The 23,644-nt window shown below is 43.7% G+C and overlaps 1 protein-coding gene across 1 annotated transcript in view; it reads left to right on the top strand.

The window, feature by feature from the left end:
• dnai3 (dynein axonemal intermediate chain 3) overlaps nt 1-2,331 on the top strand; it is a 29,218-nt gene extending 26,887 nt beyond the window's left edge. The window contains exon 22 of the mRNA XM_039001737.1: nt 2,194-2,331. Coding sequence (XP_038857665.1) covers nt 2,194-2,331 — 138 coding nt within the window. The remainder of the gene's footprint in view (nt 1-2,193) is intronic.
• The last annotated feature ends 21,313 nt before the right edge of the window (nt 2,332-23,644 follow it).

Below are 23,644 nucleotides of genomic sequence, written 5' to 3' on the forward strand. Positions count from 1 at the left end.
TCTACTATTATTCTGACATTTCACATTCTTAAAATAAAGTGGTGATCCTAACTGACCTAAGACAGGGAATTTTTACTAGGATTAAATGTCAGGAATTGTGAAAAACTGAGTTTAAATGTATTTGGCTAAGGTGTATGTAAACTTCCAACTTCAACTGTAGATGAGCTCAGTCCAATTCTGCAAAGTCAAGTGTGTGAGAGGAGCGGGAATCTGTTCACTCTCATGACTAATTCATAGCTTGGTATTTGATTCTTAGCAGCAGAGAGCAGGAGAGGTGTACAGTCTGTAATATTCACATTCACTCCATAATGGTCTATCAGAGGGAGATGTCTGGACAGCGGTTATCAAACCTTTCAGGCCAAGGAAAGCATTCCTTGCCAAACTAGTTAACTGGTTTATCAAACATTTCAGGCTAAGGAAAGCATTCCTTGCCAAACTAGCTAACTGGTTTCACATAACCATTAGACCCATTATCTGATGCTTGAGTGGGCAACTTATGGCTGTGATTTCAACCAAGGTTACTGGGAAAAATACGTATACTTCCCCTTGTGTCCCCCTGAAAGAACACCTTGCCAGTTTTTGTTCTAGTTGTTGTAGTTGCTGTTGTTGAGCAAACTTTGAGTTTGTTTAATTCACCTTTAATTCACTCAGTCTTTAAATGCTCTCATTCTCATTAAACAGTATTTAGTCTGTAACCATTTAAGATCATTCTAAATCATCAGATTTAAATGATCTTTGCCACCCACCATGGAATGTCTACTCCCAATCTAAACTATACACCATCTACATATAAGGGAAAATCACAGTGATTATGATTGAAACACGGTTTTATATCTTTGTGCAACAATGATAGCGCATTTGTCCCAGAGCTCATGTATATTTATTCTGTCTTTCTTCCCAAACAGACAGAACAAAATTACTGTTATGGCACAAATTAAAGTTTAGAATAAATCCCCTAACCCGCTGGCTTATGTCAAGATGATCGAAGACTATCTTAAGGCTAGTGAATACATTTATTTTCAAGTAAACAACCAACATTCAATTCAGACATGTCTCCCAACCTATTATTTTGCACTCATTTGGAGAGAAACACACAAATTAAATTCCATCCAGACCAAATACTTTTACGAGTAGGCTACAAAGACGCAGACCTCAAGAATTTAAAACCAAACACGGTGATTACTGTTTTCAGAAATGTGTGTGTGTTTAGATTTTCTCCCGTCTGGCCCTGATAAGACAGAAATTCAAAATGGCCATTATATATAAAACAAAACATTCACTTTGTTATCCTCTCACTTTCTCACACCACATGCTGAATTTTTGTACTTGCTAGTCCTGGCCTGTTGCTAGGGAGACCACAAACTCTGATGTTTTGAATGAGGTTAGGTTTAACCATAGAAGGATATTATGAAAGACAATACAATGGGTTGGTTGACCTTCTTTATATAAGTGATCTTTGACAAGGTAGAGTAATTACTGATCACAGAGATAGTCATCTGATAGAGTTCTACATTTTCTCTATGATGGAAAACTATCAACAGCTGGGAATCTGTCTCTGTGAGGTTGTTGTGAGAGGTCTCACAATTGGTCTGAAGGGTTGAAATAAATTGAGGCCTCCCGGGTGGCGCAGTGGTCTAGGGCACTGCATCGCAGTGCTAGCTGCGCCACCAGAGTCTCTGGGTTCGCGCCCAGGCTCTGTCGCAGCCGGCCGCGACCGGGAGGTACGTGGGGCGACGCACAATTGGCCTAGCATCGTCCGGGTTAGGGAGGGTTTGGCCGGTAGGGATATCCTTGTCTCATCGTGCTCCAGCGACTCCTGTGGCGGTGCCGGGCGCATTCCCCCCAAACCTTGGGGGCCTGGTGCACGGTGTTTCCTCTGACACAATGGTGCGGCTGGCTTCCGGGTTGGAGGCGCGCTGTGTTAAGAAGCAGTGCGGCTTGGTTGGGTTGTGCTTCGGAGGACGCATGGCTTTCGACCTTCGTCTCTCCCGAGCCCGTACGGGAGTTGTAGCGATGAGACAAGATAGTAATTACTAGCGATTGGATACCACGAAAATTGGGGAGAAAAGGGGATAAAATAAAATAAAAAATAAATAAATAAATAAATTGAACAACATATGATTTTGGTTGTTATTAATTTCTCTTTTCCAAGATGAACCAAAAGCATGTTTCCTTGGTCTGTCCCCCTCCCAGGAACCCATCATACCAGAGAAGCAGGTGGAGCAGATCTTGGAGGAGGCCATGAAGGAGTATGAGGACTACCTGTCCTTGGAGACGGTCATCCTGAAGGAAATGGGGCTGCTGCCAGACACAAACAAGGTTGACATCTGACATCCTAACCCTAATCCACTGTTCAGTCTGACACCTGATATCACACCTTGTGTGACCAGCAGGGTTGCGGTCAATTCCATTTCAGTTTACTTCTTGGAATTGACCCCAACCCTGGTGTCCAGTGTTCAGGCTGATGTCTGATGCTCCCTGAAACCAGTGGCCTACCACACAACTCATTTAACACAGTACTACAAAGTGTCTATTCAATTGAAAATGGAATTGTTACACTTTTTATTTTCTATGTACAGTATTAAAAGCTGGATTTGGTTTTAGTAAATTGTTCAGAAAACGGTATGCCTCTTGTTTTGCTTGTGGGTACATGTAGTGAATGGAGAGATTCCTCAGAGTTAATGAGTGAGTTTTTCACACACACAAGTCAGCTGTTTTTTGTTATGATATTTGTGTTTCTTTATGTAATATGTATTTGCTGTTCTGTATGTGTGTCTATAGTTTTGTTCAATGTTGTGTTAAGTGTATGTGTCACGTCCGTCGTTAAATGAAGACCAAGGTGTAGCGTGGTAGGCGTACATTTTCTTTAATATTAAATGTTCCACCAAAAAACAATAAACAACTCAACGAACGTAAAGCTAGGAGTGCAACACCTGCAACACAAAAAGACAAGATCCCACAACAGAAGGTGGGAGAAAGGGCTGCCTAAGTATGATCCCCAATCAGAGACAACGATAGACAGCTGCCTCTGATTGGGAACCATACTCGGCCAACAAAGAAATATAAACATAGATTTCCCACCCTAGTCACACCCTGGCCTACCAAATAGGGGGAAAAAAGGATCTCTAAGGTCAGGGCGTGACCGTATGTAAGTTGTTTTGTCTGAAACATTGTTCTCCCTGCTGCTGTTGGACCAGGTCTCTCGTGAAAAATAAATTTAATCTCAATGAGAAAAACCTGTATAAATAAGGGTTAAATAAAATAAAAAATATATAAACATATATACATATTTGTCTGCGTGAACTCTGGTTACTGTGTAATGCCTGCCATCCTCCCTGGTTCATCATTGGTTCCCCAGAGCCCCTGATAATGAAATACATTGTGAGTACCCAAGGATTTGAACTCGGCAGGAAATAATTTCACAGGTCTTTGGTTTCATGGTTCTGCTCTCATATGAAGTATTGATTACTCCATGTCCGCCTGATATTGATTAAACAGTATTGATCCACACTGCAGCAGCAGCACTCAGCAGATACTCTCAGCACTACGGTAGAGATTATAATTAGCATGTCCATTGTACTGTTACTAATCGCCATGAAACGATATATAGCCGCTCTACTCGTGATCCTTACGGCATGGTTATTTTGAGAGTAGCTTGAATTATTTTGACAATTTACCTCAACAGTTGAATTTCAAACATCGCACATTCCAGATAACAATTGTTTCAAAAATATTTGGAACTACCAGAGTTTACCCTCTGCAGAGGCTGGGTTTGAGATTGACAGTGATGAGTTAAGGGTTGAATAGAGTGAGTTTGGTCTGGGTTGTTATGGGGGCACCTAGGCTTGCTCTTCCCTGGGGGAGTCTGAAAGGAGAGGGACAGGGTCCATTAGAGGTTGAGAGTGGGTAAACAGCTCCATAGTCACCAGTGACAGCCGGTGGTGGTTACCATGAAAGAGATTGGTGGAGGGTAGGGAGAGAGGATAAGAGGGAGGGATGAGGGGAGGGAGGATAGTGCATAATGCAGAGGCAGCTGCCTGTTGCCAGGTTGTCACGCCGTGGGTCAGATGCCAACGTAAGAGAAATACACAGAGTATGAGAGAAAACATGGAGAACACCAAGGGAAAACGTGGAGAGAGAGGGATGAATGAAAGATGTACTGGTTAAGAGGAGAAGAAAGTATGAGATATATAGAGATAAAGAATGAGAGGTGAAGTAGAAAAGTAAGAGAGAGAGAGGGTAGTGGGTTAGCGTCAGTGGGGAAGTCTGAATGCGAGTGTGAAAGGGTGCGAGAGAGCGAGACCGAGTGATAGAGAGGGAGAGAAAGAAGAGAGCACACACTGGGCCTCTGAGCGGAAATGAGATGCTGCAGTGTCGGACAGATTAAACGCCACACGGGTGACTTCACTCTCTCCATGACTTACTCACATGGACCTGTCAGAGAGAGGAGGGGTGAGAGGCATAGGGAGGTATGAGGGGGGACAGAGGCAGGCGTCCATATGGCCCCCAGGAACCAAGGGCAGGGTGACAAAGGACCCCCCATCTCCCTTCCCCTCTGTCCCCTCCTCCTTAACGCTCTCTGGGACCTGATCTGACTGGAACACCCCTCTTGCCCCCTGGAGCCACTTGTTCACTCCACACTCCCAGGCTGGCTATGGAATGTGCTCAAACATGTCATCTCTGTGATTTATAAGACAGTTATAATCAATTATAATGCAGTTATAACACTATCACAAAATAGTTCTGAAGCCCGTGAGGACATATTTGACTACGCATAATATAAAAACATAAATGGGTTGGTGATTGTAGTCTTAGAAAGTATGCACTGTTAAAGCGCAAACCCTCTCTACAGTCACACAGAAAATATGGGGCGGCAGGTAGCCTAGAGTGTTGGGCCAGTAATGCTGGTTCGAATCCCTGAACCGACTAGGTGAAAAATCTGCCGATGCCCCCTTGAGCAAGGCATTTAACCCTAATTGCTCCTGTAAGTTGTGCTGGATAAGAGTGTCTGCTTATTGACTAAAATGTAAATGTAATGCTGCTGTAGGCTTTTATCAAGACGGTCTCACAGATCAGCAAACGACAACTCCAGAACTCCACCACTACCCCTTTAGGAGGAGGCTATTCATGTTGTCAGATCTTCGTCAGTTGATTTCTTCATCTAAGAGATTTCCCAAACATAAAAAGAGGAGATCTTTAGCTGTGGGACGTCTGACTACGGCGGGATGCCTAGTGTAGCCTGGGCTGGAATGGGCTGCATTCCTATTTTATCACTGCTAGCCACTGCTTGAGATTTATCCTCCAAATCCTGGGAAACAATGGAAGCAGGTGCTGGGCAGGAGGCCTGTAAATCTGGCCTGTATAATTAAGCCATTGGCTGGGCATTGTGCTGGCCTGGCCCTAGCTGCTAGCTGCTCAGTGGGGGTGTGTTGGGGTGCGAGGGAAGGGTTAGGGGGTGGGGGTGGGGTGCACAGGGAGGTCTAAATCTCTCTGTGAGGGGGCACTCCACACATTTCACACATGTTCATCTGAGCTCTTAGGCACAGCTGCAGGGGCTAAAGAGTGTTTTCTGGAGCTCACACACGTGACACAAACACTCTCCCGCCCGCACGCACACACAAACACACACCCGCGTTTATCTTCACACACACATACACTCACGTAATGCGTTTATCTGCTTGGAGTGGATGCAAACACTAAAACGGCAGCGTGAAATGTCACATGACATGAAGGCAAATATGAGCATATGACTGCAGAGTCAGAAGGAGGCCGCTGTGCTGCTCTGGGAAGGAGGACAGCAGGAGGTAACATAATGCCAGTGTTGCTATGGACATGTTATCCTCGAGAGATTCTAATTTCTCACACTGCTACAGGGACTGTATGATATCAAGTGCTATGGTTGGATTCAAGAGGCCTAATCTTGGTTAGGATTATACTGGGCGGTGGACATGAAGCTAGGGTTAGGGTTAGAGTTAGGATCAGGGTTGAGACCAGGGTTAAGGTTATACTGGGAGGTGAACAACATCCTGTTTTAACCCTCAACCCTAACCCTAGCTTCCACATCCCGGTTCATCGCTAACCATAGCGTCCACATCCCGGTTCAGTTCTAACCCTAGCTTCCACATCCCGGTTCAACCCTAACCCTAGCTTCCACATCCCAGTTCAACCCTAACCCTAGCTTCCACATCCCGGTTCAACCCTAACCGTAGCTTCCACATCCCGGTTCAACCCTAACCCTAGCTTCCACATCCCGGTTCAACCCTAACCCTAGCTTCCACATCCCCGTTCAACCCTAACCCTATCTTCCACATCCCGGTTCAACCCTAACCGTAGCTTCCACATCCCGGTTCAACCCTAACCCTAGCTTCCACATCCCAGTTCAACCCTAACCCTAACTTCCACATCCCGGTTCAACCCTAACCGTAGCTTCCACATCCCGGTTCAACCCTAACCGTAGCTTCCACATCCCGGTTCAACCCTAACCCTAGCTTCCACATCCCGGTTCAACCCTAACCCTAACTTCCACATCCCGGTTCAACCCTAACCCTAGCTTCCACATCCCGGTTCATCGCTAACCATAGCGTCCACATCCCGGTTCAGTTCTAACCCTAGCTTCCACATCCCGGTTCAACCCTAACCCTAGCTTCCACATCCCAGTTCAACCCTAACCCTAGCTTCCACATCCCGGTTCAACCCTAACCGTAGCTTCCACATCCCGGTTCAACCCTAACCCTAGCTTCCACATCCCGGTTCAACCCTAACCCTAGCTTCCACATCCCCGTTCAACCCTAACCCTATCTTCCACATCCCGGTTCAACCCTAACCGTAGCTTCCACATCCCGGTTCAACCCTAACCCTAGCTTCCACATCCCAGTTCAACCCTAACCCTAACTTCCACATCCCGGTTCAACCCTAACCGTAGCTTCCACATCCCGGTTCAACCCTAACCGTAGCTTCCACATCCCGGTTCAACCCTAACCCTAGCTTCCACATCCCGGTTCAACCCTAACCCTAACTTCCACATCCCGGTTCAACCCTAACCCTAGCTTCCACATCCCGGTTCAACCCTAACCCTAACTTCCACATCCCGGTTCAACCCTAACCCTAACTTCCACATCCCGGTTCAACCCTAACCCTATCTTCCACATCCCGGTTCAACCCTAACCGTAGTTTCCACATCCCGGTTCAACCCTAACCCTAGCTTCCACATCCCGGTTCAACCCTAACCCTAACTTCCACATCCCGGTTCAACCCTAACCGTAGCTTCCACATCCCGGTTCAACCCTAAACCTAACTTCCACATCCCGGTTCAACCCTAACCCTATCTTCCACATCCCGGTTCAACCCTAACCCTAGCTTCCACATCCCGGTTCAACCCTAACCCTAGCTTCCACATTCCGGTTCAACCCTAACCCTAGCTTCTACATCCCGGTTCAACCCTAACCCTATCTTCCACATCCCGGTTGAACCCTAACCCTAGCATCAACCAATACTGGTTACACCCAGTAGTAACAACACTGTAATGTAAAGTGTTTTAAATGGCTCTATTCAATCCATATTGTGGAAGTTCAGCGTTACAGTGTGAACTAAAGGCAATGTTCCCGCGTTAGCAGAGTCTGCACTCATGGTTAACACTGCATATGTCGGCTCAATCTGAAATTACCTTTACATTTCTGTTGTGCAATCATAAATACTTGCGATCCAGATTGAATAGAGCCCTAACACTTTAGCCTATTTTACAGACTGATTGTGAATTTGCTGCTTCATAACAAATGTGGCCACACACCTAAATCGTTCAGGTTTTCTTTAAAGTCCCCTCAGGAGTGGGGGGTGAATTTCATTAGTTGACCTTTGACCCCATAACAGATCAGGTAGCCAGGGTATTGGAATGGAATGTTACCTCTTGACTCCTATAATTTTCTCAATTGAAAGCTATGTTGAGTTTTGACCCAAGTCTAGTCTAGGCCTACTCTCTCTACCAAAAAGCTGAAGTCTGAGGGACATACCACAACTTGGCAATGAGAGGTATCTGAAGGTGTGTGTGTGTCTGTGTCTGTGTGTCAGGTGTTTGAAACTGCATATCAACATCCCCTCAAACATTTTTTAGTTTTAGAATGATCTCAGAACACTCTCCAATTCTCCAATGACCTACGGGGGGATTCTAGAATGAGTGACACCAACCTCTAAGCCACCACCTCCATCTATGCCGAGGAACAGGAAGCAGTCACGACAGTCTTGCCTTACAGTCCCAGTGCACTCTGGGTAGCCTGAGCTGAGATGATTTAAGTAGAACTCTGAGAGGAGACTGGGTGGTGACATCATGGCAATCTGGAATACCAATGATATCCCTTCGCTTCTTCCTCTGAGGATATAATCATCACCACAACCAAGTCCTGTATCAATAAAACCAAAGGCAAATGTAGGAGAAAAGATTGAAGGTTGGTTTTGGATTGAAAGTGGATGCTAGTTGAGATCTGTCACCTGCAAATAGAAGGAGCCACAATCTCAAATGAGAGACCTACGCAGCTGTTAAAGCTCACCTTTCACTTTTCTGTCTCTCTCATCCCCGCCGAAGCCAACCCAGGACCTCATCCTGAAATTGCGCTCTCCTGAAGATGGGAGAGAGGGAGAGAGAGAAAGAGAGGGAGAGCAGGTGAGAGAGCAAGAAAGAGGGGGATTGAGCGAGAGAGAAAGAGAGAGGAGAGAAAAAGAGAGAGGGAGGGAGGAGGGAGAGAGCGAGAAAGAGGTGGATTGAGAGAGAGAGAGAGGAGGGATTAGTTTAGACTGAGAGAGAAGGGGAGGCAAGGGGAGAGGAGTTACACTATATACACTACCGTTCAAAAGTTTGGGGTCACTTAGAAATGTCCTTGTTTTTGAAAGAAAAGCAAAACTTTTTGTCCACTAAAATAACATCAAATTGATCAAAAATACAGTGTAGACATTGTTAATGTTGTAAATGACTATTGTAGCTGGAAACAGCTGATTTGTTATGGAATATCAACATAGGCGTACATAGGCCCATTATCAGCAACCATCACTCCTGTGTTCCAATGGCATGTTGTGTTAGCTAATCCAAGTTTATAATTTTAAAAGGCTAATTGATAATTAGAAAACTCTTTTGCAATTATGTTAACACAGCTGAAAACTGTTGTGCTGATTTAAGAAGCAATAAAACTGTCCTTTAGACTAGTTGAGTATCTGGAGCATCAGCATTTGTGGGTTCGATTACAGGCTCAAAATGGCCAGAAACAAAGAACTTTCTTCTGAAACTCGTCAGTTTATTCTTGTTTTGAGAAATGAAGGCTATTCCATGCGAGAAATTGCCAAGAAACTGAAGATCTCGTACAACTCTGTGTACTACTCCCTTCATAGAACAGAGCAAACTGGCTCTAACCAGAATAGAAAGAGGAGTGGGAGGCCCCGGTGGACAACTGAGCAAGAGGACAAGTACATTAGAGTGTCTAGTTTGAGAAAAAGACACCTCACAAGTCCTCAACTGGCAGCTTCATTAAATAGTACCCGCAAAACACTAGTCTCAGCGTCAACAGTGAAGAGGCGATTCCGGGATGCTGGCCTCCTTGGCGGGGTTGCAAAGAAAAAGCCATATCTCAGACTGGCCAATAAAAATAAAAGATTAAGATGGGCAAAAGAACACAGACACTGGACAGAGGAACTCTGCCTAGAAGGCCAGCACCCCGGCGTCACTAGTATATCCGTCTATCAACCCTCCATGAGTAAAAGAGACTCCTTTACTGAACTAAACCCCAGTCATTCTCCCAGCATGTTGCATTACCCCTACCTACAGTGCACTCGGAAAGTATTCAGACCCCTTCCCTTTTTTCACATTTTGTTAGGTTACAACCTTATTCTAAAATTGATTAAATAAATGTTTTTTCTCATCAATCTACACACAATACCCCATAATGACAAAGTGAAAACACAAATAACTTATTTACATAAGTATTCAGACCCGTTGCTATGAGACTTGAAATTGAGCTCAGATTTCCCGAAAGGAGGGCGGGGGAGGGCCTTGTATGCATCCCGGAAGTTGGGGTAACAGTGGTACTACAGACGATATGTTGATAGAACTTTGGCAGCCTTTTCCTCAAATTTGCTTTGTTAAAATCCCCAGCTTCAATAAATGCAGCCTCAAGATATATGGTTTCCAGTTTGCATAAAGTTCAGTGAAGTTCTTTGAGGGCCGTCATGGTATCGGCTTGAGGGGGGATATACATGGCCATGACTATAACCGGAAAAAATTATCTTGAGAGATAATTCGGTCGGCCTTTGATTGGGATATGTTCCGGGTAGCTTCAGAGAATAACATCAACATATATACTGACACGGTGACTGAGTTTATCAGGAAGTGTGTAGGCGATGTTGTACCCACTGTGACTATTAAAACCTACCCTAACCAGAAACCGTGGATACATGGCAGCATTCGCACAAAACTGAAAGCATGAACCACCGCATTTAACCATGGCAAGGTGACTAGGATTATGGTTGAATACAAACAGTGTAGTTATTCCCTCCGCAAGACAATCAAACAGGCAAAGCATCAGTATAGAGACAAAGTGGAGTCGCATATATAGCAGGGTCTATAGACAATCAAGGACTACAAAAGGAAAACCAGCCATGTCGCGGACACTGACGTCTTGCTTCCGGATAAGCTAAACACCTTCGTCGTCCGCTTTCAGGATAACACAGTGCCACCGACGCAGCCCGCTATCAAGGACTGTGGGATCTCCTTCTCCATGGCCGACGTGAGCAAGACATTTAAGGGTGTTAACCCTCGTAAGGCTGCCAGCCCAGACGGCATCCCTAGCCGCGTCCTTAGAGCATGCGCAGACCAGCTGTCTGGTGTGTTTACGGACTTATTCAATCTCTCCCTATCCCAGTCTGTTGTCCCCACATGCTTCAAGATGTCCACCGTTGTTCCTGTTCACAAGAATGCAAAGGTAACTGAAATAAATGACTTTCGCCCCGTAGCACTCACTTCTGTCATCATGAAGTGCTTTGAGAGACTAGTCAAGGATCATATCATCTCTGTCACCCTAGACACCTTACCTGTCACCCTAGACACACTTCAATTTCCTTACCGCCCCAATAGATCCACAGATGATACAATCGCCATCACACTGCACACTGCCCTATACCATCTGGACAAGAGGAATACCTATGTAAGAATGCTGTTCATTGAATATAGCTCAGCATTCAACACCATAGTACACTCCAAGCTCATCATCAAGCTCGAGGCCCTGGGTCTGAACCCCGGCCTGTGCAACTGGGTCCTGGACTTCCTGACGGGCCACCCCCAGGTGGTGAAGGTAGGAAACAACACCTCCACTTCGCTGATCCTCATCACTGGGGCCCCACAAGGGTGCGTGCTTTGCCCCCTCCTGTACTCCCTGTTCACCCATGACTGCATGACCAAGTTTGCAGATGACACAACAGTAGTTGGCTTGATTACCAACAATGACAAGACAGCCTCTCACTCAACATCAACAAAACAAAAGAGATGATCCTGGACTTCAGGAAACAGCAGAGGTAGCATCCATCCACATTGACGGGACCGCAGTGGAGAAGCTGGAAAGCTTCAAGTTCCTCGGCGTACACATCACTGATAAACTGAAATGGTCCACCCACAGAAACAGTGTGGTGAAGAAGGTGTAACAGCGCCTCTTCAACCTAAGGAGGCTGAAGAAATTTGGCCTGGCACCTAAAACCCTCACAGACTTTTACAGATGCACAATTGAGAGCATCCTATCAGGCTTTATCACCGTTTGGTATGGCAACTGCACCGCCCGCAAACGCAGGGCTCTCCAGAGGTTGATGCTGTCTGCCCAACGCATCACCGGGGGCAAACTACCTGCCTTCCAGGACACCTACAGCACCTGATGTCACAGGAAGGCCAAAAAGATAATCAAGGACAACAACCACAACAACCACTGCCTGTTCACCCCGCTATCATCCAGAAGGCGGGGTCAATACAGGTGCATCGAAGCTGGGACAGAGAGACTGAAAAACAGCTTCTATCTCAAGACCATCAGACTGTGAAATAGCCATCACTAGCACATAGAGGCTGCAGCCTCTATACATAGACTTGAAATCACTGGCTACTTTAATAAACAGAACACTAGTCACCTTAATAATGTTTACATACCTTGCTTTACTCATCTCATATGTATATACTGCATTCTATACTATTCTACTGTATCTTAGTCTATGACGTTGCTCGTCCATATATTTATATATTCTTAATTACATTATTTTACTTAGATTTGTGTGTATTGGGTATATGTTGTGAAATTATTAGATATTACTTCACTGTCGGAGCTAGAAACACAAGCATTTCGGTACACCTGCAATTACGTCTGCTAAACATGTGTATGTGACCAATTAAATTAGATTTGATTTGAGGTGCATCCTGTTTCCATTGATCATCCTTGAGATGTTTCTTCAACTTGATTTATGTCCAACTGTGGTAAATTCAATTGATTGGACATGATTTGGAAATGCACACACCTGTCCATATAAGGTCCCACAGTTGACAGTGCATGTCAAAACAAAAACCAAGCCATGAGGTCGAAGGAATTGTCCGTAGAGCCCTGAGACAGGATTGTGTCAAGGCACAGATCTGGGCAAGGGTACCAAAAAATGTATTCAGCATTGAAGGTCCCCAAGAACACAGTGGCCTCCATCATTCTCAAATGGAAGAAGTTTAGAACCACCAAGACTCTTCCTAGAGCTTCCTGCCGGCCAAACTGAGCAATCGGGGGAGAAGGCCCTTAGTCAGGGAGGTGACCAAGAACCCGATGGTCACTCTGACAGAGCTCCAGAGTTCCTCTGTAAAGATGGGAGAACCTTCCAGAAGGACAACCATCTCTGCAGCACTCCACCAATCAGGTCTTTATGGTAGAGTGGCCAGACGGAAGCCACTCCCCAGTAAAAGGCACATGACAGCCCGCTTGGAGTTTACCAAAAGGCACCTAAAGGAGTCTCAGACCATGAGAAACAAGATTCTCTGGTCTGATGAAACCAAGATTGAACTCTTTGGCCTGAATGCCAAGCGTCACATCTGGAGGTAACATGGCACCATCCCTACGGTGAAGCATCATGGTGGCAGCATCATGCTGTGGGGATGTTTTTCAGAGGCAGGGACTGGGAGACTAGTCAGGATTGAGGGAAAGACAAATGGAGCAAAGTACAGAGAGATCCTTGATGAAAACCTGCTCCAGAGCGCTCAGGACCTCAGACTGAGGCGAAAATTCACTTTCCAACAGGACAACAACCCTAAGCACACAGTCAAGACAACGCAGGAGAGCCTTTGGGACAAGTCTCTGAATGTCCTTGAGTTGCCAAGCCAGAGCCCGGACTTGAACCTAACCGAACATCTCTGGAGAGACCTGAAAATAGCTGTGCAGCGACACTCCCCAGCCAACATGTCAGAGCTTGAAATGATCTGCAGAGAAGAATGGGAGAAACACCCCAAATACAGGTGTGCCAAGCTTGTAGCGTCATACCCAAGAAGAATCTCGGGTTTAATCGCTGCCAAAGATGCTTCAACAAAGTAATGTGTAAAGGATCTGAATACTTATATAACTGTGATATTTCAGTATTACATTTTTTTATAAATTTGCACAAAAAAAATGTTGCTTTGTCATTATGTGTGTGTGTCACGCCCTGACCGTAGATTGCTTTGTATGTTTCTATTTTTAGTTTGGTCAGGGTGTGATGTGGGTGGGTATTCTATGTTGTAGGTCTAGGTTTTCTATTTCTATGTGTTTGGCCTGGTATGGTTCTCAATCAGAGGCAGCTGTCTATCGTTGTCTCTGATTGAGAGCCATACTTAGGTATCCTGTTTTCCCACTTTTGTTTGTGGGTGGTTATTTTCTGGTTAGTGTTTGTTGCACCTGTTAGAACTGTTCGTTGGTCATTTTGTTGTTTTTGTTCGTGTATTCATCTTGATTAAAAGTAATTATGGATATGTACCACGCTGCACTTTGGTCCTCCTCTCTTTCTCCAGACGACAATCGTTACAGTGTGTAGATTGATAAGTAAAAAAATATTTTATACATTTTAGAATAAGACTATAACAAAAATTCAGAATACTTTCGAATGTACATATTACCTAAATTACCTCGACTAACCTGCACCCCCGCACATTGACTTGGTACCGGTACCCCCTGTGTATAGCCTTATCATTGTTATTTTATTGTGTTACTTTATATTTATTTATTTGTATTTAATTTTTTTGCAAGTATTTTCTTACTTAAAAAAACTGCATTGTTGGGCTTGTAAGTAAGCATTTCACATGTCACATCTGCTCCTGCATCGCCCTCCACTGCTCATCCTGTGTCTCCAGTACTCTCTCCATCGCCCTCTCTCTCTGTGTGCGTGTGTGATTGTGTGAGCGGAGACAGGTGTGCTGGAGTCAGAGCAGATCCCCACCAGCTGCAACCTGTTCCATAATCAAGACCTCTACAAATACTCAGCCCTGCCACTTCCACGCTGCCAGATCATAATCTCTGCTCAGTCAGTCTACGGTTCTAGCCCTTTGTTACTATTCAGATCCTGTTGTGCCTGTTTTCCTTGCCTGACACTGTTTTCCTCTCCGCTACAGTTCTGCCCCATCTGACTCTGGTCCCTGTCTCCAGTCCCACGTCTCGTCATTCTGCTGCTCTGTCCTGGATTCCCCACTCTGCTACTCCCTTGGATTCCCCTCCGGACCTACTTACCTTGTCTCAACCCCTCTCGCTCCAGCCTCAGCCTCCGCACCTGGTTTCCAGCTACCCGCCCGAGCTTCCCCTGACCTGCACTCCATCTCCCCCCTGTGTTTCAATAATTACCTTGGTTACTTCATCCCAGTCTCCTCGTCTGAGTCTGCTCTTGGGTTCCCCTGTTCCACTCCGCGTAACAGTATTCGGCGCATGTGACAAATATTTGATATGATTAATTTGTCTTTGGAACTGTTTAGGCCTATAGCAAATAAGAATCGGACTCCTGGAATTAAATGCAATCATTTTCATACAAATAGCTAGCAATAAAGTGCAGAATATATCTAAACTGATGTGTAAAGGCGCATAGCTTTTTTTGTAAGCAAGGCCACAAGACGAAGGACTCTTTAGGCTACTTTAAGATTGACACTTTATTCCTTTATAAATCCATAGCATTTGCTTTACAAGCGTGCTCCTTTCACTTTTTATCCATTGCCGCTTTTATCCAATTTTATAATTTGACCACAGTTATCATATTAAATGTTCTTCGAAATACAAACTTCTGGTATGCTAATTATTCGTATGACTTGCCTAAACACAACCAATGCATCTAGGCTTACAAAGCTGTTTTACTTATTTTTTAAACAGGAGGATATATGAAATAATATTTATTTTTATACGGTGGACAGGTAGGTCTAGGCTATCGGGACAGTAGCTGGACTCCTGCACACCCAGTCTTAAGTCATTGGATAACAAATATAGGTTGTAATGATGAGAGTTTAAAACTATAAAAGTGTGCTGTTTACTGTTAATTTATACAGCTTTTGTGATAAGGGAGGTCCAATGCAAGTTGGATTAATTTGCATACAGGGAGGGGCCAGGGAATCTGGTCACAATGCAGAGGCAGTGGGCAGATAAGAGATACGTTTTATTACCATGTGTAGACACAACAAATCTCGATCAGATAGTGATCAGATCATGTTGATCAGATGACGATAATCACATATTAATGCAAGGTGTAACCACGGCTAGAGAGAAGGGGGGAGGCCAGGGGAGTGGGGTTAACTTAGACTGAGACAGAGCAGGGCTACTCTGCTCTATGTTGTGTGAGGCCCCAGCCACAGGATCAGAAGCACCGGTTCTCTGTTTTCATCCTCTCACCTTTTTTCCCTTTCACCTCTCTCTCCTCTCTCTTTCCTCTCTTCCTTATCGTCTCCCCGTATATAACCCCCTCTCCTCTTCTTTGTTCTCCCTCTCATCACACTGCTTCTCTGTTCTCCCCCTCTCCATTCTTCACTTTCACCTCTTTCTCCCTCCTCTCTTCTAAACCTTCTCCTCTTATACCCCATCTCCTCCTCTCTTTCCCTTCTCATCTCATCATTCTGGCCCTGAACACAGCTAGCTACCAGAGGAATCTGTCAGTGATTTGTCTACCGGCTTCAGATGAGCTGCCAAGTAACAGGGCCGCCACCGGCAGGAACAAAAGAGAAATACATCAGAAGGAAGCAGGACTTTGGGTAAAATGTGATTAATATCATCTTATTGAAGGACACCACATGTATGGAATGTCTGTCTTGGCCGGGATTGTTTTTGAATCTAAAGGTTCCCAGCAATTATGGAGGCTTAGCTCCAACTAGTAACTTCTATTCTAATGACTCACATTAGTTAGTATGGAACATTAAGGACGAGTTAATTTCCTTGATGCTATATCCACCAATTTTTCACATTTGTGTTTTTTTAATTAGAAATTATAACTTATGGGTACCTTCATGTGTGTGTAAAATATTACTGTATATGATATATATATTTTTACATTTGCAAAACGCTACTGTATATACCATTGTTTAGCTGGAATGGAAGGTTGAGGGGGGAGATTGAGAGGGAGGTTGAAGGACAGGGAGGGAGGGGGGAGGATATTAGACGGGTGGAGTAGATCTAGTTTCACATGCTTACCGTAAGAGATTCATATCTATCGCTCTCTCTCTTGCTTACCGTAAGAGACCCATATCTATCTCTCAATTCAAGGCGCTTTATTGGCATGGGAAACATATTTTAACATTGCCAAAGCAAGTGAAATAGATAATAAACAAAAGTGAAATAAAGAATCAAAATTAACAGTAAACATTACACTCACAGAAGTTCCAAAATAATAAATACATTACAACTGTCATATTATGTCTATATACAGTGTTGTAACGATGTGCAGATGGTTAAAGTAGAAAAGGGAAAATAAATAAACAGAAATATGGGTTGTATTTACAATGGTGTTTGTTCTTCACTGGTTGCCCTTTTCTTGTGGCAACAGGTCACAAATCTTGCTGCTGTGATGGCACACTGTGGAATTTCACCCAGTAGATATGGGAGTTTATCAAAATCGAGTTTGTTCTCGAGTTCCTTGTGGATCTGTGTAATCTGAGGGAAATATGTGTCTCTAATATGGTCATACATTTGGCAGGAGGTTAGGAAGTGCAGCTCAGTTTCCACCTCATTTTGTGGGCAGTGTGCACATAGCCTGTCTTCTCTTGAGAGCCAGGTCTGCCTACGACGGCCTTTCTCAATAGCAAGGATATGCTCACTGAGTCTCTCTCTTTCTCTCCAATTAGAAAATGAACAAAAGTTCAGTTGAGTTCATTACAACAGAGGGGCTGCTATCAAGTGGCGGCTTTTGTTGGATGACATGAAAATAGAGCTCTTCACCACACACACCAGTGGTGGGTTTGGTGTCAAAAGTATAATGCATGGGCCTCCCGAGTGGTGCAATGGTCTAGGCACTGCATCGCAGTACTAGCTGTGCCACTAGAGATTCTGGGTTTGAGTCCAGGCTCTGTCGCAGTCGGCCGCGACTGGGGCGGCGCACAATTGGCCCAGCATCGTCAGGCAGGGATGTCCTTGTCCCATCGCGTACTAGCGACTCCTGTGGCGGGCCGGGCGCAGTGCACGCTGACACATGGGGCGGCGCACAATTGGCCCAGCATCGTCCGGCAGGGATGTCCTTGTCCCATCCCGTACTAGCGACTCCTGTGGCGGGCCGGGCGCAGTGCACGCTGACATGTCGCCAGGTGTACAGTGTTTCCTCCAACACATTGGTGCGGCTGGCTTCTTGGTTAAGTAGGCATTGTGTTAAGAAGCAGTGCGGCTTGGTTGAGTTGTGTTTCGGAGGATGCATGGCTCTCGACCTTCGCCTCTCCTGAGTCCGTGCGGAAGTTGCAGCGATGAGACAAAACTGTAACTACCATTGGATCCCACGATATTGGAGAGAAAAAGGGGTAAAAAAAATGTGGAGGCATAAGCAGAAAAGAACCCCATACCTACTGTACAATATGGTGGTGGATCTTTGATGTTATGGGGCTATTAAAAGGTGAGGTATTGAAAACAGTGGTGTCAATCATTTTGACTCCTACCCTTTAGAGAAAGAAAAGTATTACTTGTTAAACAAAATCTCTTTCTGAGCAATAGTATAATATAATATACTTTTCCCATTTTGAGCATAAAATATAGCTCAGTATTTTAATTATATATTTTATACAGTCATTTTTGCACATCTTTATTAAAGGTGTCAATAATTTCAGACCCCACTGTACATCTTTAAATTCTCAATGAAAAGTTGGCTTACTTTTAAAAGTTTGGAATTCCATCCAAATCCACAAGTTGGTAAAAGGCATACACACAGGCTACAGTAATACAGTAAAATCCACAAGTTGGTAAAAGGCATACCCGCAGGCTACAGTAATACAGTAAAATCCACAGGTTGGTAAAAGGCATACCCACAGGCTACAGTAATACAGTAAAATCCACAGGTTGGTAAAAGGCATACCCACAGGCTACAGTAATACAGTAATACAGTCACCGGTGCTATACACTCTGTACCCTAAAGCTTCACTAGTTCATAACAAATCGTAAAAATGCCACAAGAACACTAGTCTCCCTAGGCAGACGGGTTGACTCCCACAATGTATCCAATGTTCCAGCATAGGGACGGGTTTATGTGCTGAATAACCATCACAACAAAAAAGTTACAAAACCATTTACAGCTCAAATGGCCCTGGATTGTTTGGAACTCGATGTTCACTTCCTGCTGAAGGTGTTAATCATATGCTTTTTATTATTATTATTATTTGAAAGATTTTATTAATATTATTTTCAGCAGTGGCACAACTTTGGTTTAAGAAGTGGGGGGGACATATATATATATATACAGTTGAAGTCGGAAGTTTACATACACTTAGGTTGGAGTCATTAAAACTCGTTTTTCAACTACTCAACAAATTTCTTGTTAACAAACTGTAGTTTTGGCAAGTCGGTTAGGATATCTACTTTGTGCATGACACCAGTAATTTTTCCAACAATTGTTAACAGATATTATTTGACTTATAATTCACTGTATCACAATTCCAGTGGGTCAGAAGTTTCTAAACACTAAGTTGACTGCCTTTAAACAGCTTGGAAAATTCCTTCCAGTCGTTCCAGTCATTGGCAGCAGAGAACTGGAAGGAAAGGCGACCAAAGGAGGAATTGGCTTTGGGGGTGACCAGTGAGATATACCTGCTGGAGCGCGTTCTACGGGTGGGTGTTGCTATGGTGACCAGTGAGCTGAGATAAGGCGGGGCTTTACCTAGCAAAGACTTGTAGATGACCTGGAGCCAGTGGGTTTGGCGACGAGTATGAAGCGAGGGCCAGCCAACGAGAGCGTACAGGTCGCAGTGGTGGGTAGTATATGGGACTTTGGTGGCAAAACGGTGGCACTGTGATAGACTGCATCCAATTTGTTGAGTAGAGTGTTGGAGGCTATTTTGTAAATGACATCGCCGAAGTCGAGGATCGGTAGGATGGTCAGTTTTACGAGGGAATGTTTGGCAGCATGAGTGAAGGATGCTTTGTTACGAAATAGGAAGCCGATTCTATATTTAATTTTTGGATTGGAGATGTTTAATGTGAGTCTGGAAGGAGAGTTTACAGTCTAACCAGACACCTAGGTATTTGTAGTTGTCCACATATTCTAAGTCAGAACCGTCCAGAGTAGTGATGCTGGACGGGCGGGCAGGTGCGGGCAGCGATCGGTTGAAGAGCCTGCATTTAGTTTTACTTGCATTTAAGAGCAGTTGGAGGCCATGGAAGGAGAGTTGTATGGCATTGAAGCTCGTCTGGAGGTTAGTTAACACAGTGTCCAAAGAAGGGCCAGAAGTATACAGAATGGTGTCGTCTGCATAGAGGTGGATCAGAGAATCACCAGCAGCAAGAGCGACATCATTGAGGTATACAGAAAAGAGAGTCGGCCCAAGAATTGAACCCTGTGGCACCCCCATAGAGACTGCCAGAGGTCCGGACAACAGGCCCTCTGATTTGACATACTGAACTCTATCAGAGAAGTAGTTGGTGAACCAAGCGAGGCAATCATTTGAGAAACCAAGGCTGTTGAGTCTGCCGATAAGAATGTTGTGATTGACTGTCTCCTAGAGATGAACGTACTTTGGTGCGAAAAGTGCAAATCAATCCCAGAACAACAGCAAAGGACCTTGTGAAGATGCTGGAGGAAACAGGTACAAAAGTATCTATATCTACAGTAAAACGAGTCCTATATCGACATAACCTGAAAGGCCGCTCAGCAAGGAAGAAGCCACTGCTCCAAAACTGCCATAAAAAAGCCAGACTACGGTTTGCAACTGCACATGGGGACAAAGATCGTACTTTTTGGAGAAATGTCCTCTGGTCTGATGAAACAAAAATAGAACTGTTTGGCCTTAACGAACATCGTTATGTTTAGAGGAAAAAGGGGGAGGCTTGCAAGCCGAAGAACACCATCTCAACCGTGGCAGCATCATGTTGTGGGAGTGCTTTGCTGCAGAAAGGACTGGTGCACTTCACAAAATAGATGGCATCATGAAGATGGAAAATTATGTGGATATACTGAAGCAACATCTCAAGACATCAGTCAGGAAGTTAAAGCTTGGTTGCAAATGGGTCTTCCAAATGGACAATGACCCCAAGCATACTTCCAAAGTTGTGCCAAAATGGCTTAAGGACAACAAAGTCAAGGTACTGGAGTGGCCATCACAAAGCCCTGACCTCAATCCTATAGAAAATTTGTGGGCAGAAGTGAAAAAGCGTGTGCGAGCAAGAGGCCAAAATGGGCAAAAATTCATCCAACTTATTGTGGGAAGCTTGTGGAAGGCTACCCAAAACGTTTGACCCAAGTTAAACAATTTAAAGGCAATGCTACCAAATACTAATTGAGTGTATGTAAACTTCTGACCCACTGGGAATGTGATGAAAGAAGTAAAAGCTGAAATAAATCATTCTCTTAACTATTATTCTGACATTTCACATTCTTAAAATAAAGTGGTGATCCTAACCAGGGAATGACCTAAGACAGGGAATTGGTAGGGAATACTAGGATTAAATGTCAGGAATTGTGAAAAACTGAGTTTAGATGTATTTGGCTAAGGTGTATGTAAACTTCCGACTTCAACTGTATATATATATATTTTTATCCAGCCGGATAAACACTACAAACAGCCTACCCGACCGCTCAGAGTCGTCCGCATGGTCCTAAAGCACACCATTGCCTCGTTTTGTATCACATGTATCACATGATAAAACTGTGGTGGACAAAAATTTATTTCAGAATGTGGGGGCGACATGTCGTCCCTCCCGTCCCGAGTGAAAGTTGCGCCCCTGATATTCACAACAAGCTCTCACATCAGAATTAGATGTTCATCCATGTTTCTCAAACGTCAAATTTCACAGTCGTTTCAAATGTCAAATTTCGAGGTGTTTAAGGTTAAGTCTAGGCATTAACACCACATTTTTAAGGTTAGAGTTACATTTAGCCATTAACTCCCTAAGGTTAGTTATTAACTCCGAATGGTTAAGGTAAGGGTTAAGATTTGGGTTAGGCTTAAAAAAATTACAAAATAAATAGTTTCTGTCGCTGGATTTGAATATGCAACCTTTTGCTCATGCTTACGTCCATGTGCTATCCCCATCCACAATACTCTAGCAAAACTAAAATCTACTTGAATGTAACAGCGCTCACTGTTGCCTCTAGTGGCCGGTTTTCACATCATCTCCCAATGTCCTCAGACATGGATGGACATCTAATACCGACTTCTATCATGGGTGACCTGGCCGTATTTTCAAACAAGACAAAACAAAACATACAAATACAAAAGATAACATAATGATGCACAAAAACATCAACATCACTCCTGCCCAGACCCACCTGTTCTATCTCCTGCCCAGACCCACCTGTTCTATCTCCATGCCTGCACTACTCTCCGCCACATGTCCTCAAATTGCACCATTTTGTTCCTCTTCGTTGCCCACGCTCTTTCAATATTTACATAATGAAGCATGTTTTTTCTATTGTCTTAACAATGGAGGATTGGTTGACATATGACATGTCTTGAAATATGCGGACAGACGGATGAACAACTTTCTAACTCAGGCCATCATTTTTGAACTTCATAGCATTCCCAGAAGGCATGGATTATTGACTCATTGTTAGTCTTACACTTAAGACGTGACTCTCCGTTGTGCTGTAGAATTTATTAATTTTGTCTCTTGTATAATAAATTCTATACATGGGATTACATGTATAGTAGTACATTTTAGTACATTTTTGTTACCTGTAATTTTGTTTGCTATACTCTTCCATAACAGACTTTATATGGACAAATAAAACTCATGGAATAAAAAGGAAAGTTTTACATCTTCCTAAGTCTGAGGGAGATTTTAACCATCCAGACTTGGAATTGTATCAACTCGCCACCCAAGGCTTTTACTAGCGACATATAGTTAAATGCACTAAAGAGGAACAATGGGTACATATTGAAGATGCACATGCTCATTCCCTCCAACTTGTACCAATATCAGTTATTTTTAAGTCTTAGTTTATATTGTTTTCTAAGAGATTGTCAGTTGGATAGGCTCTCTGCAGGATGTTGTATATCTTACCTATCATATGAGTATCATTTTCTGACTCAAATAGAATTCCCTCAACATTGCTCTGATGTCCAAAAGATTTCAAATCAAAACTTTTAATTTGCATATATTTTAAAATATCTACATTGGTCTTTTTAATTCTGTCATGGAACTTAATGTATTTCCTTATACCAATTATTTTACGGTTCCTATGCTTTTAGTTTTCTATGTGGACCAAATTATCGGTGTTTTCTGAAACGCTGTCCAGGGATTGTTCCATAAGGTTGTTTTTAAGGAGTGATATTGGTTCTTGTAGAATCCGTTTCATTTCATTCCATATTGTTATGAGGTTCTTAACTATGAAGATGTTAATGTTCTTAGCTTAATCTTTTGAAAACAAACATGTAAAAAGATTCTGAGGATGAGCATGTGCATCTTCAATATGTACCCATTGTTCCTCTTTAGTGCATTTAACTATATGTCGCTAGTAAAAGCCTTGGGTGGCGAGTTGATACAATTCCAAGTCTGGAAGGTTAAAACCTCCCTCAGACTTAGGAAGACGTAAAACTTTCCTTTTTATTCCATGAGTTTTATTTGTCCATATAAAGTCTGTTATGGAAGAATATACTTTTTTAAAGAATGTCTTCAGTGGGGTAATTGGTATTACCGAGAGTAAAAAGAAAGAAAAGAAAGGTAGTAGGCTACTCCACAGATTTAAAATGATGAGGGCTGTCATTTTGGAATGTCCCCGAAGCTGTGCCAAGCACTGGGAGATTCCCACATCCTAAAAATATTCCCAAAACTCTGCAGAGCCAGGAACACTTCCCATCTTTCCTGTCTTTTGTTGCTTTGCTCCAACTTTTCCATAGCAAAGATAGATTAACCCGAACACCTTGGAAATCCATATTTGATCCCTAATACCTTGGAAATCCATATTTGAACCCTAACACCTTGGAAATCCATATTTGAACCCTAATACCTTAAAAACCCTTATTTGAACCCTAATA

Source organism: Salvelinus namaycush, chromosome 10 (genome assembly GCF_016432855.1).
Source record: "Salvelinus namaycush isolate Seneca chromosome 10, SaNama_1.0, whole genome shotgun sequence".
In the NCBI taxonomy this organism is placed as follows: domain Eukaryota; kingdom Metazoa; phylum Chordata; class Actinopteri; order Salmoniformes; family Salmonidae; genus Salvelinus; species Salvelinus namaycush.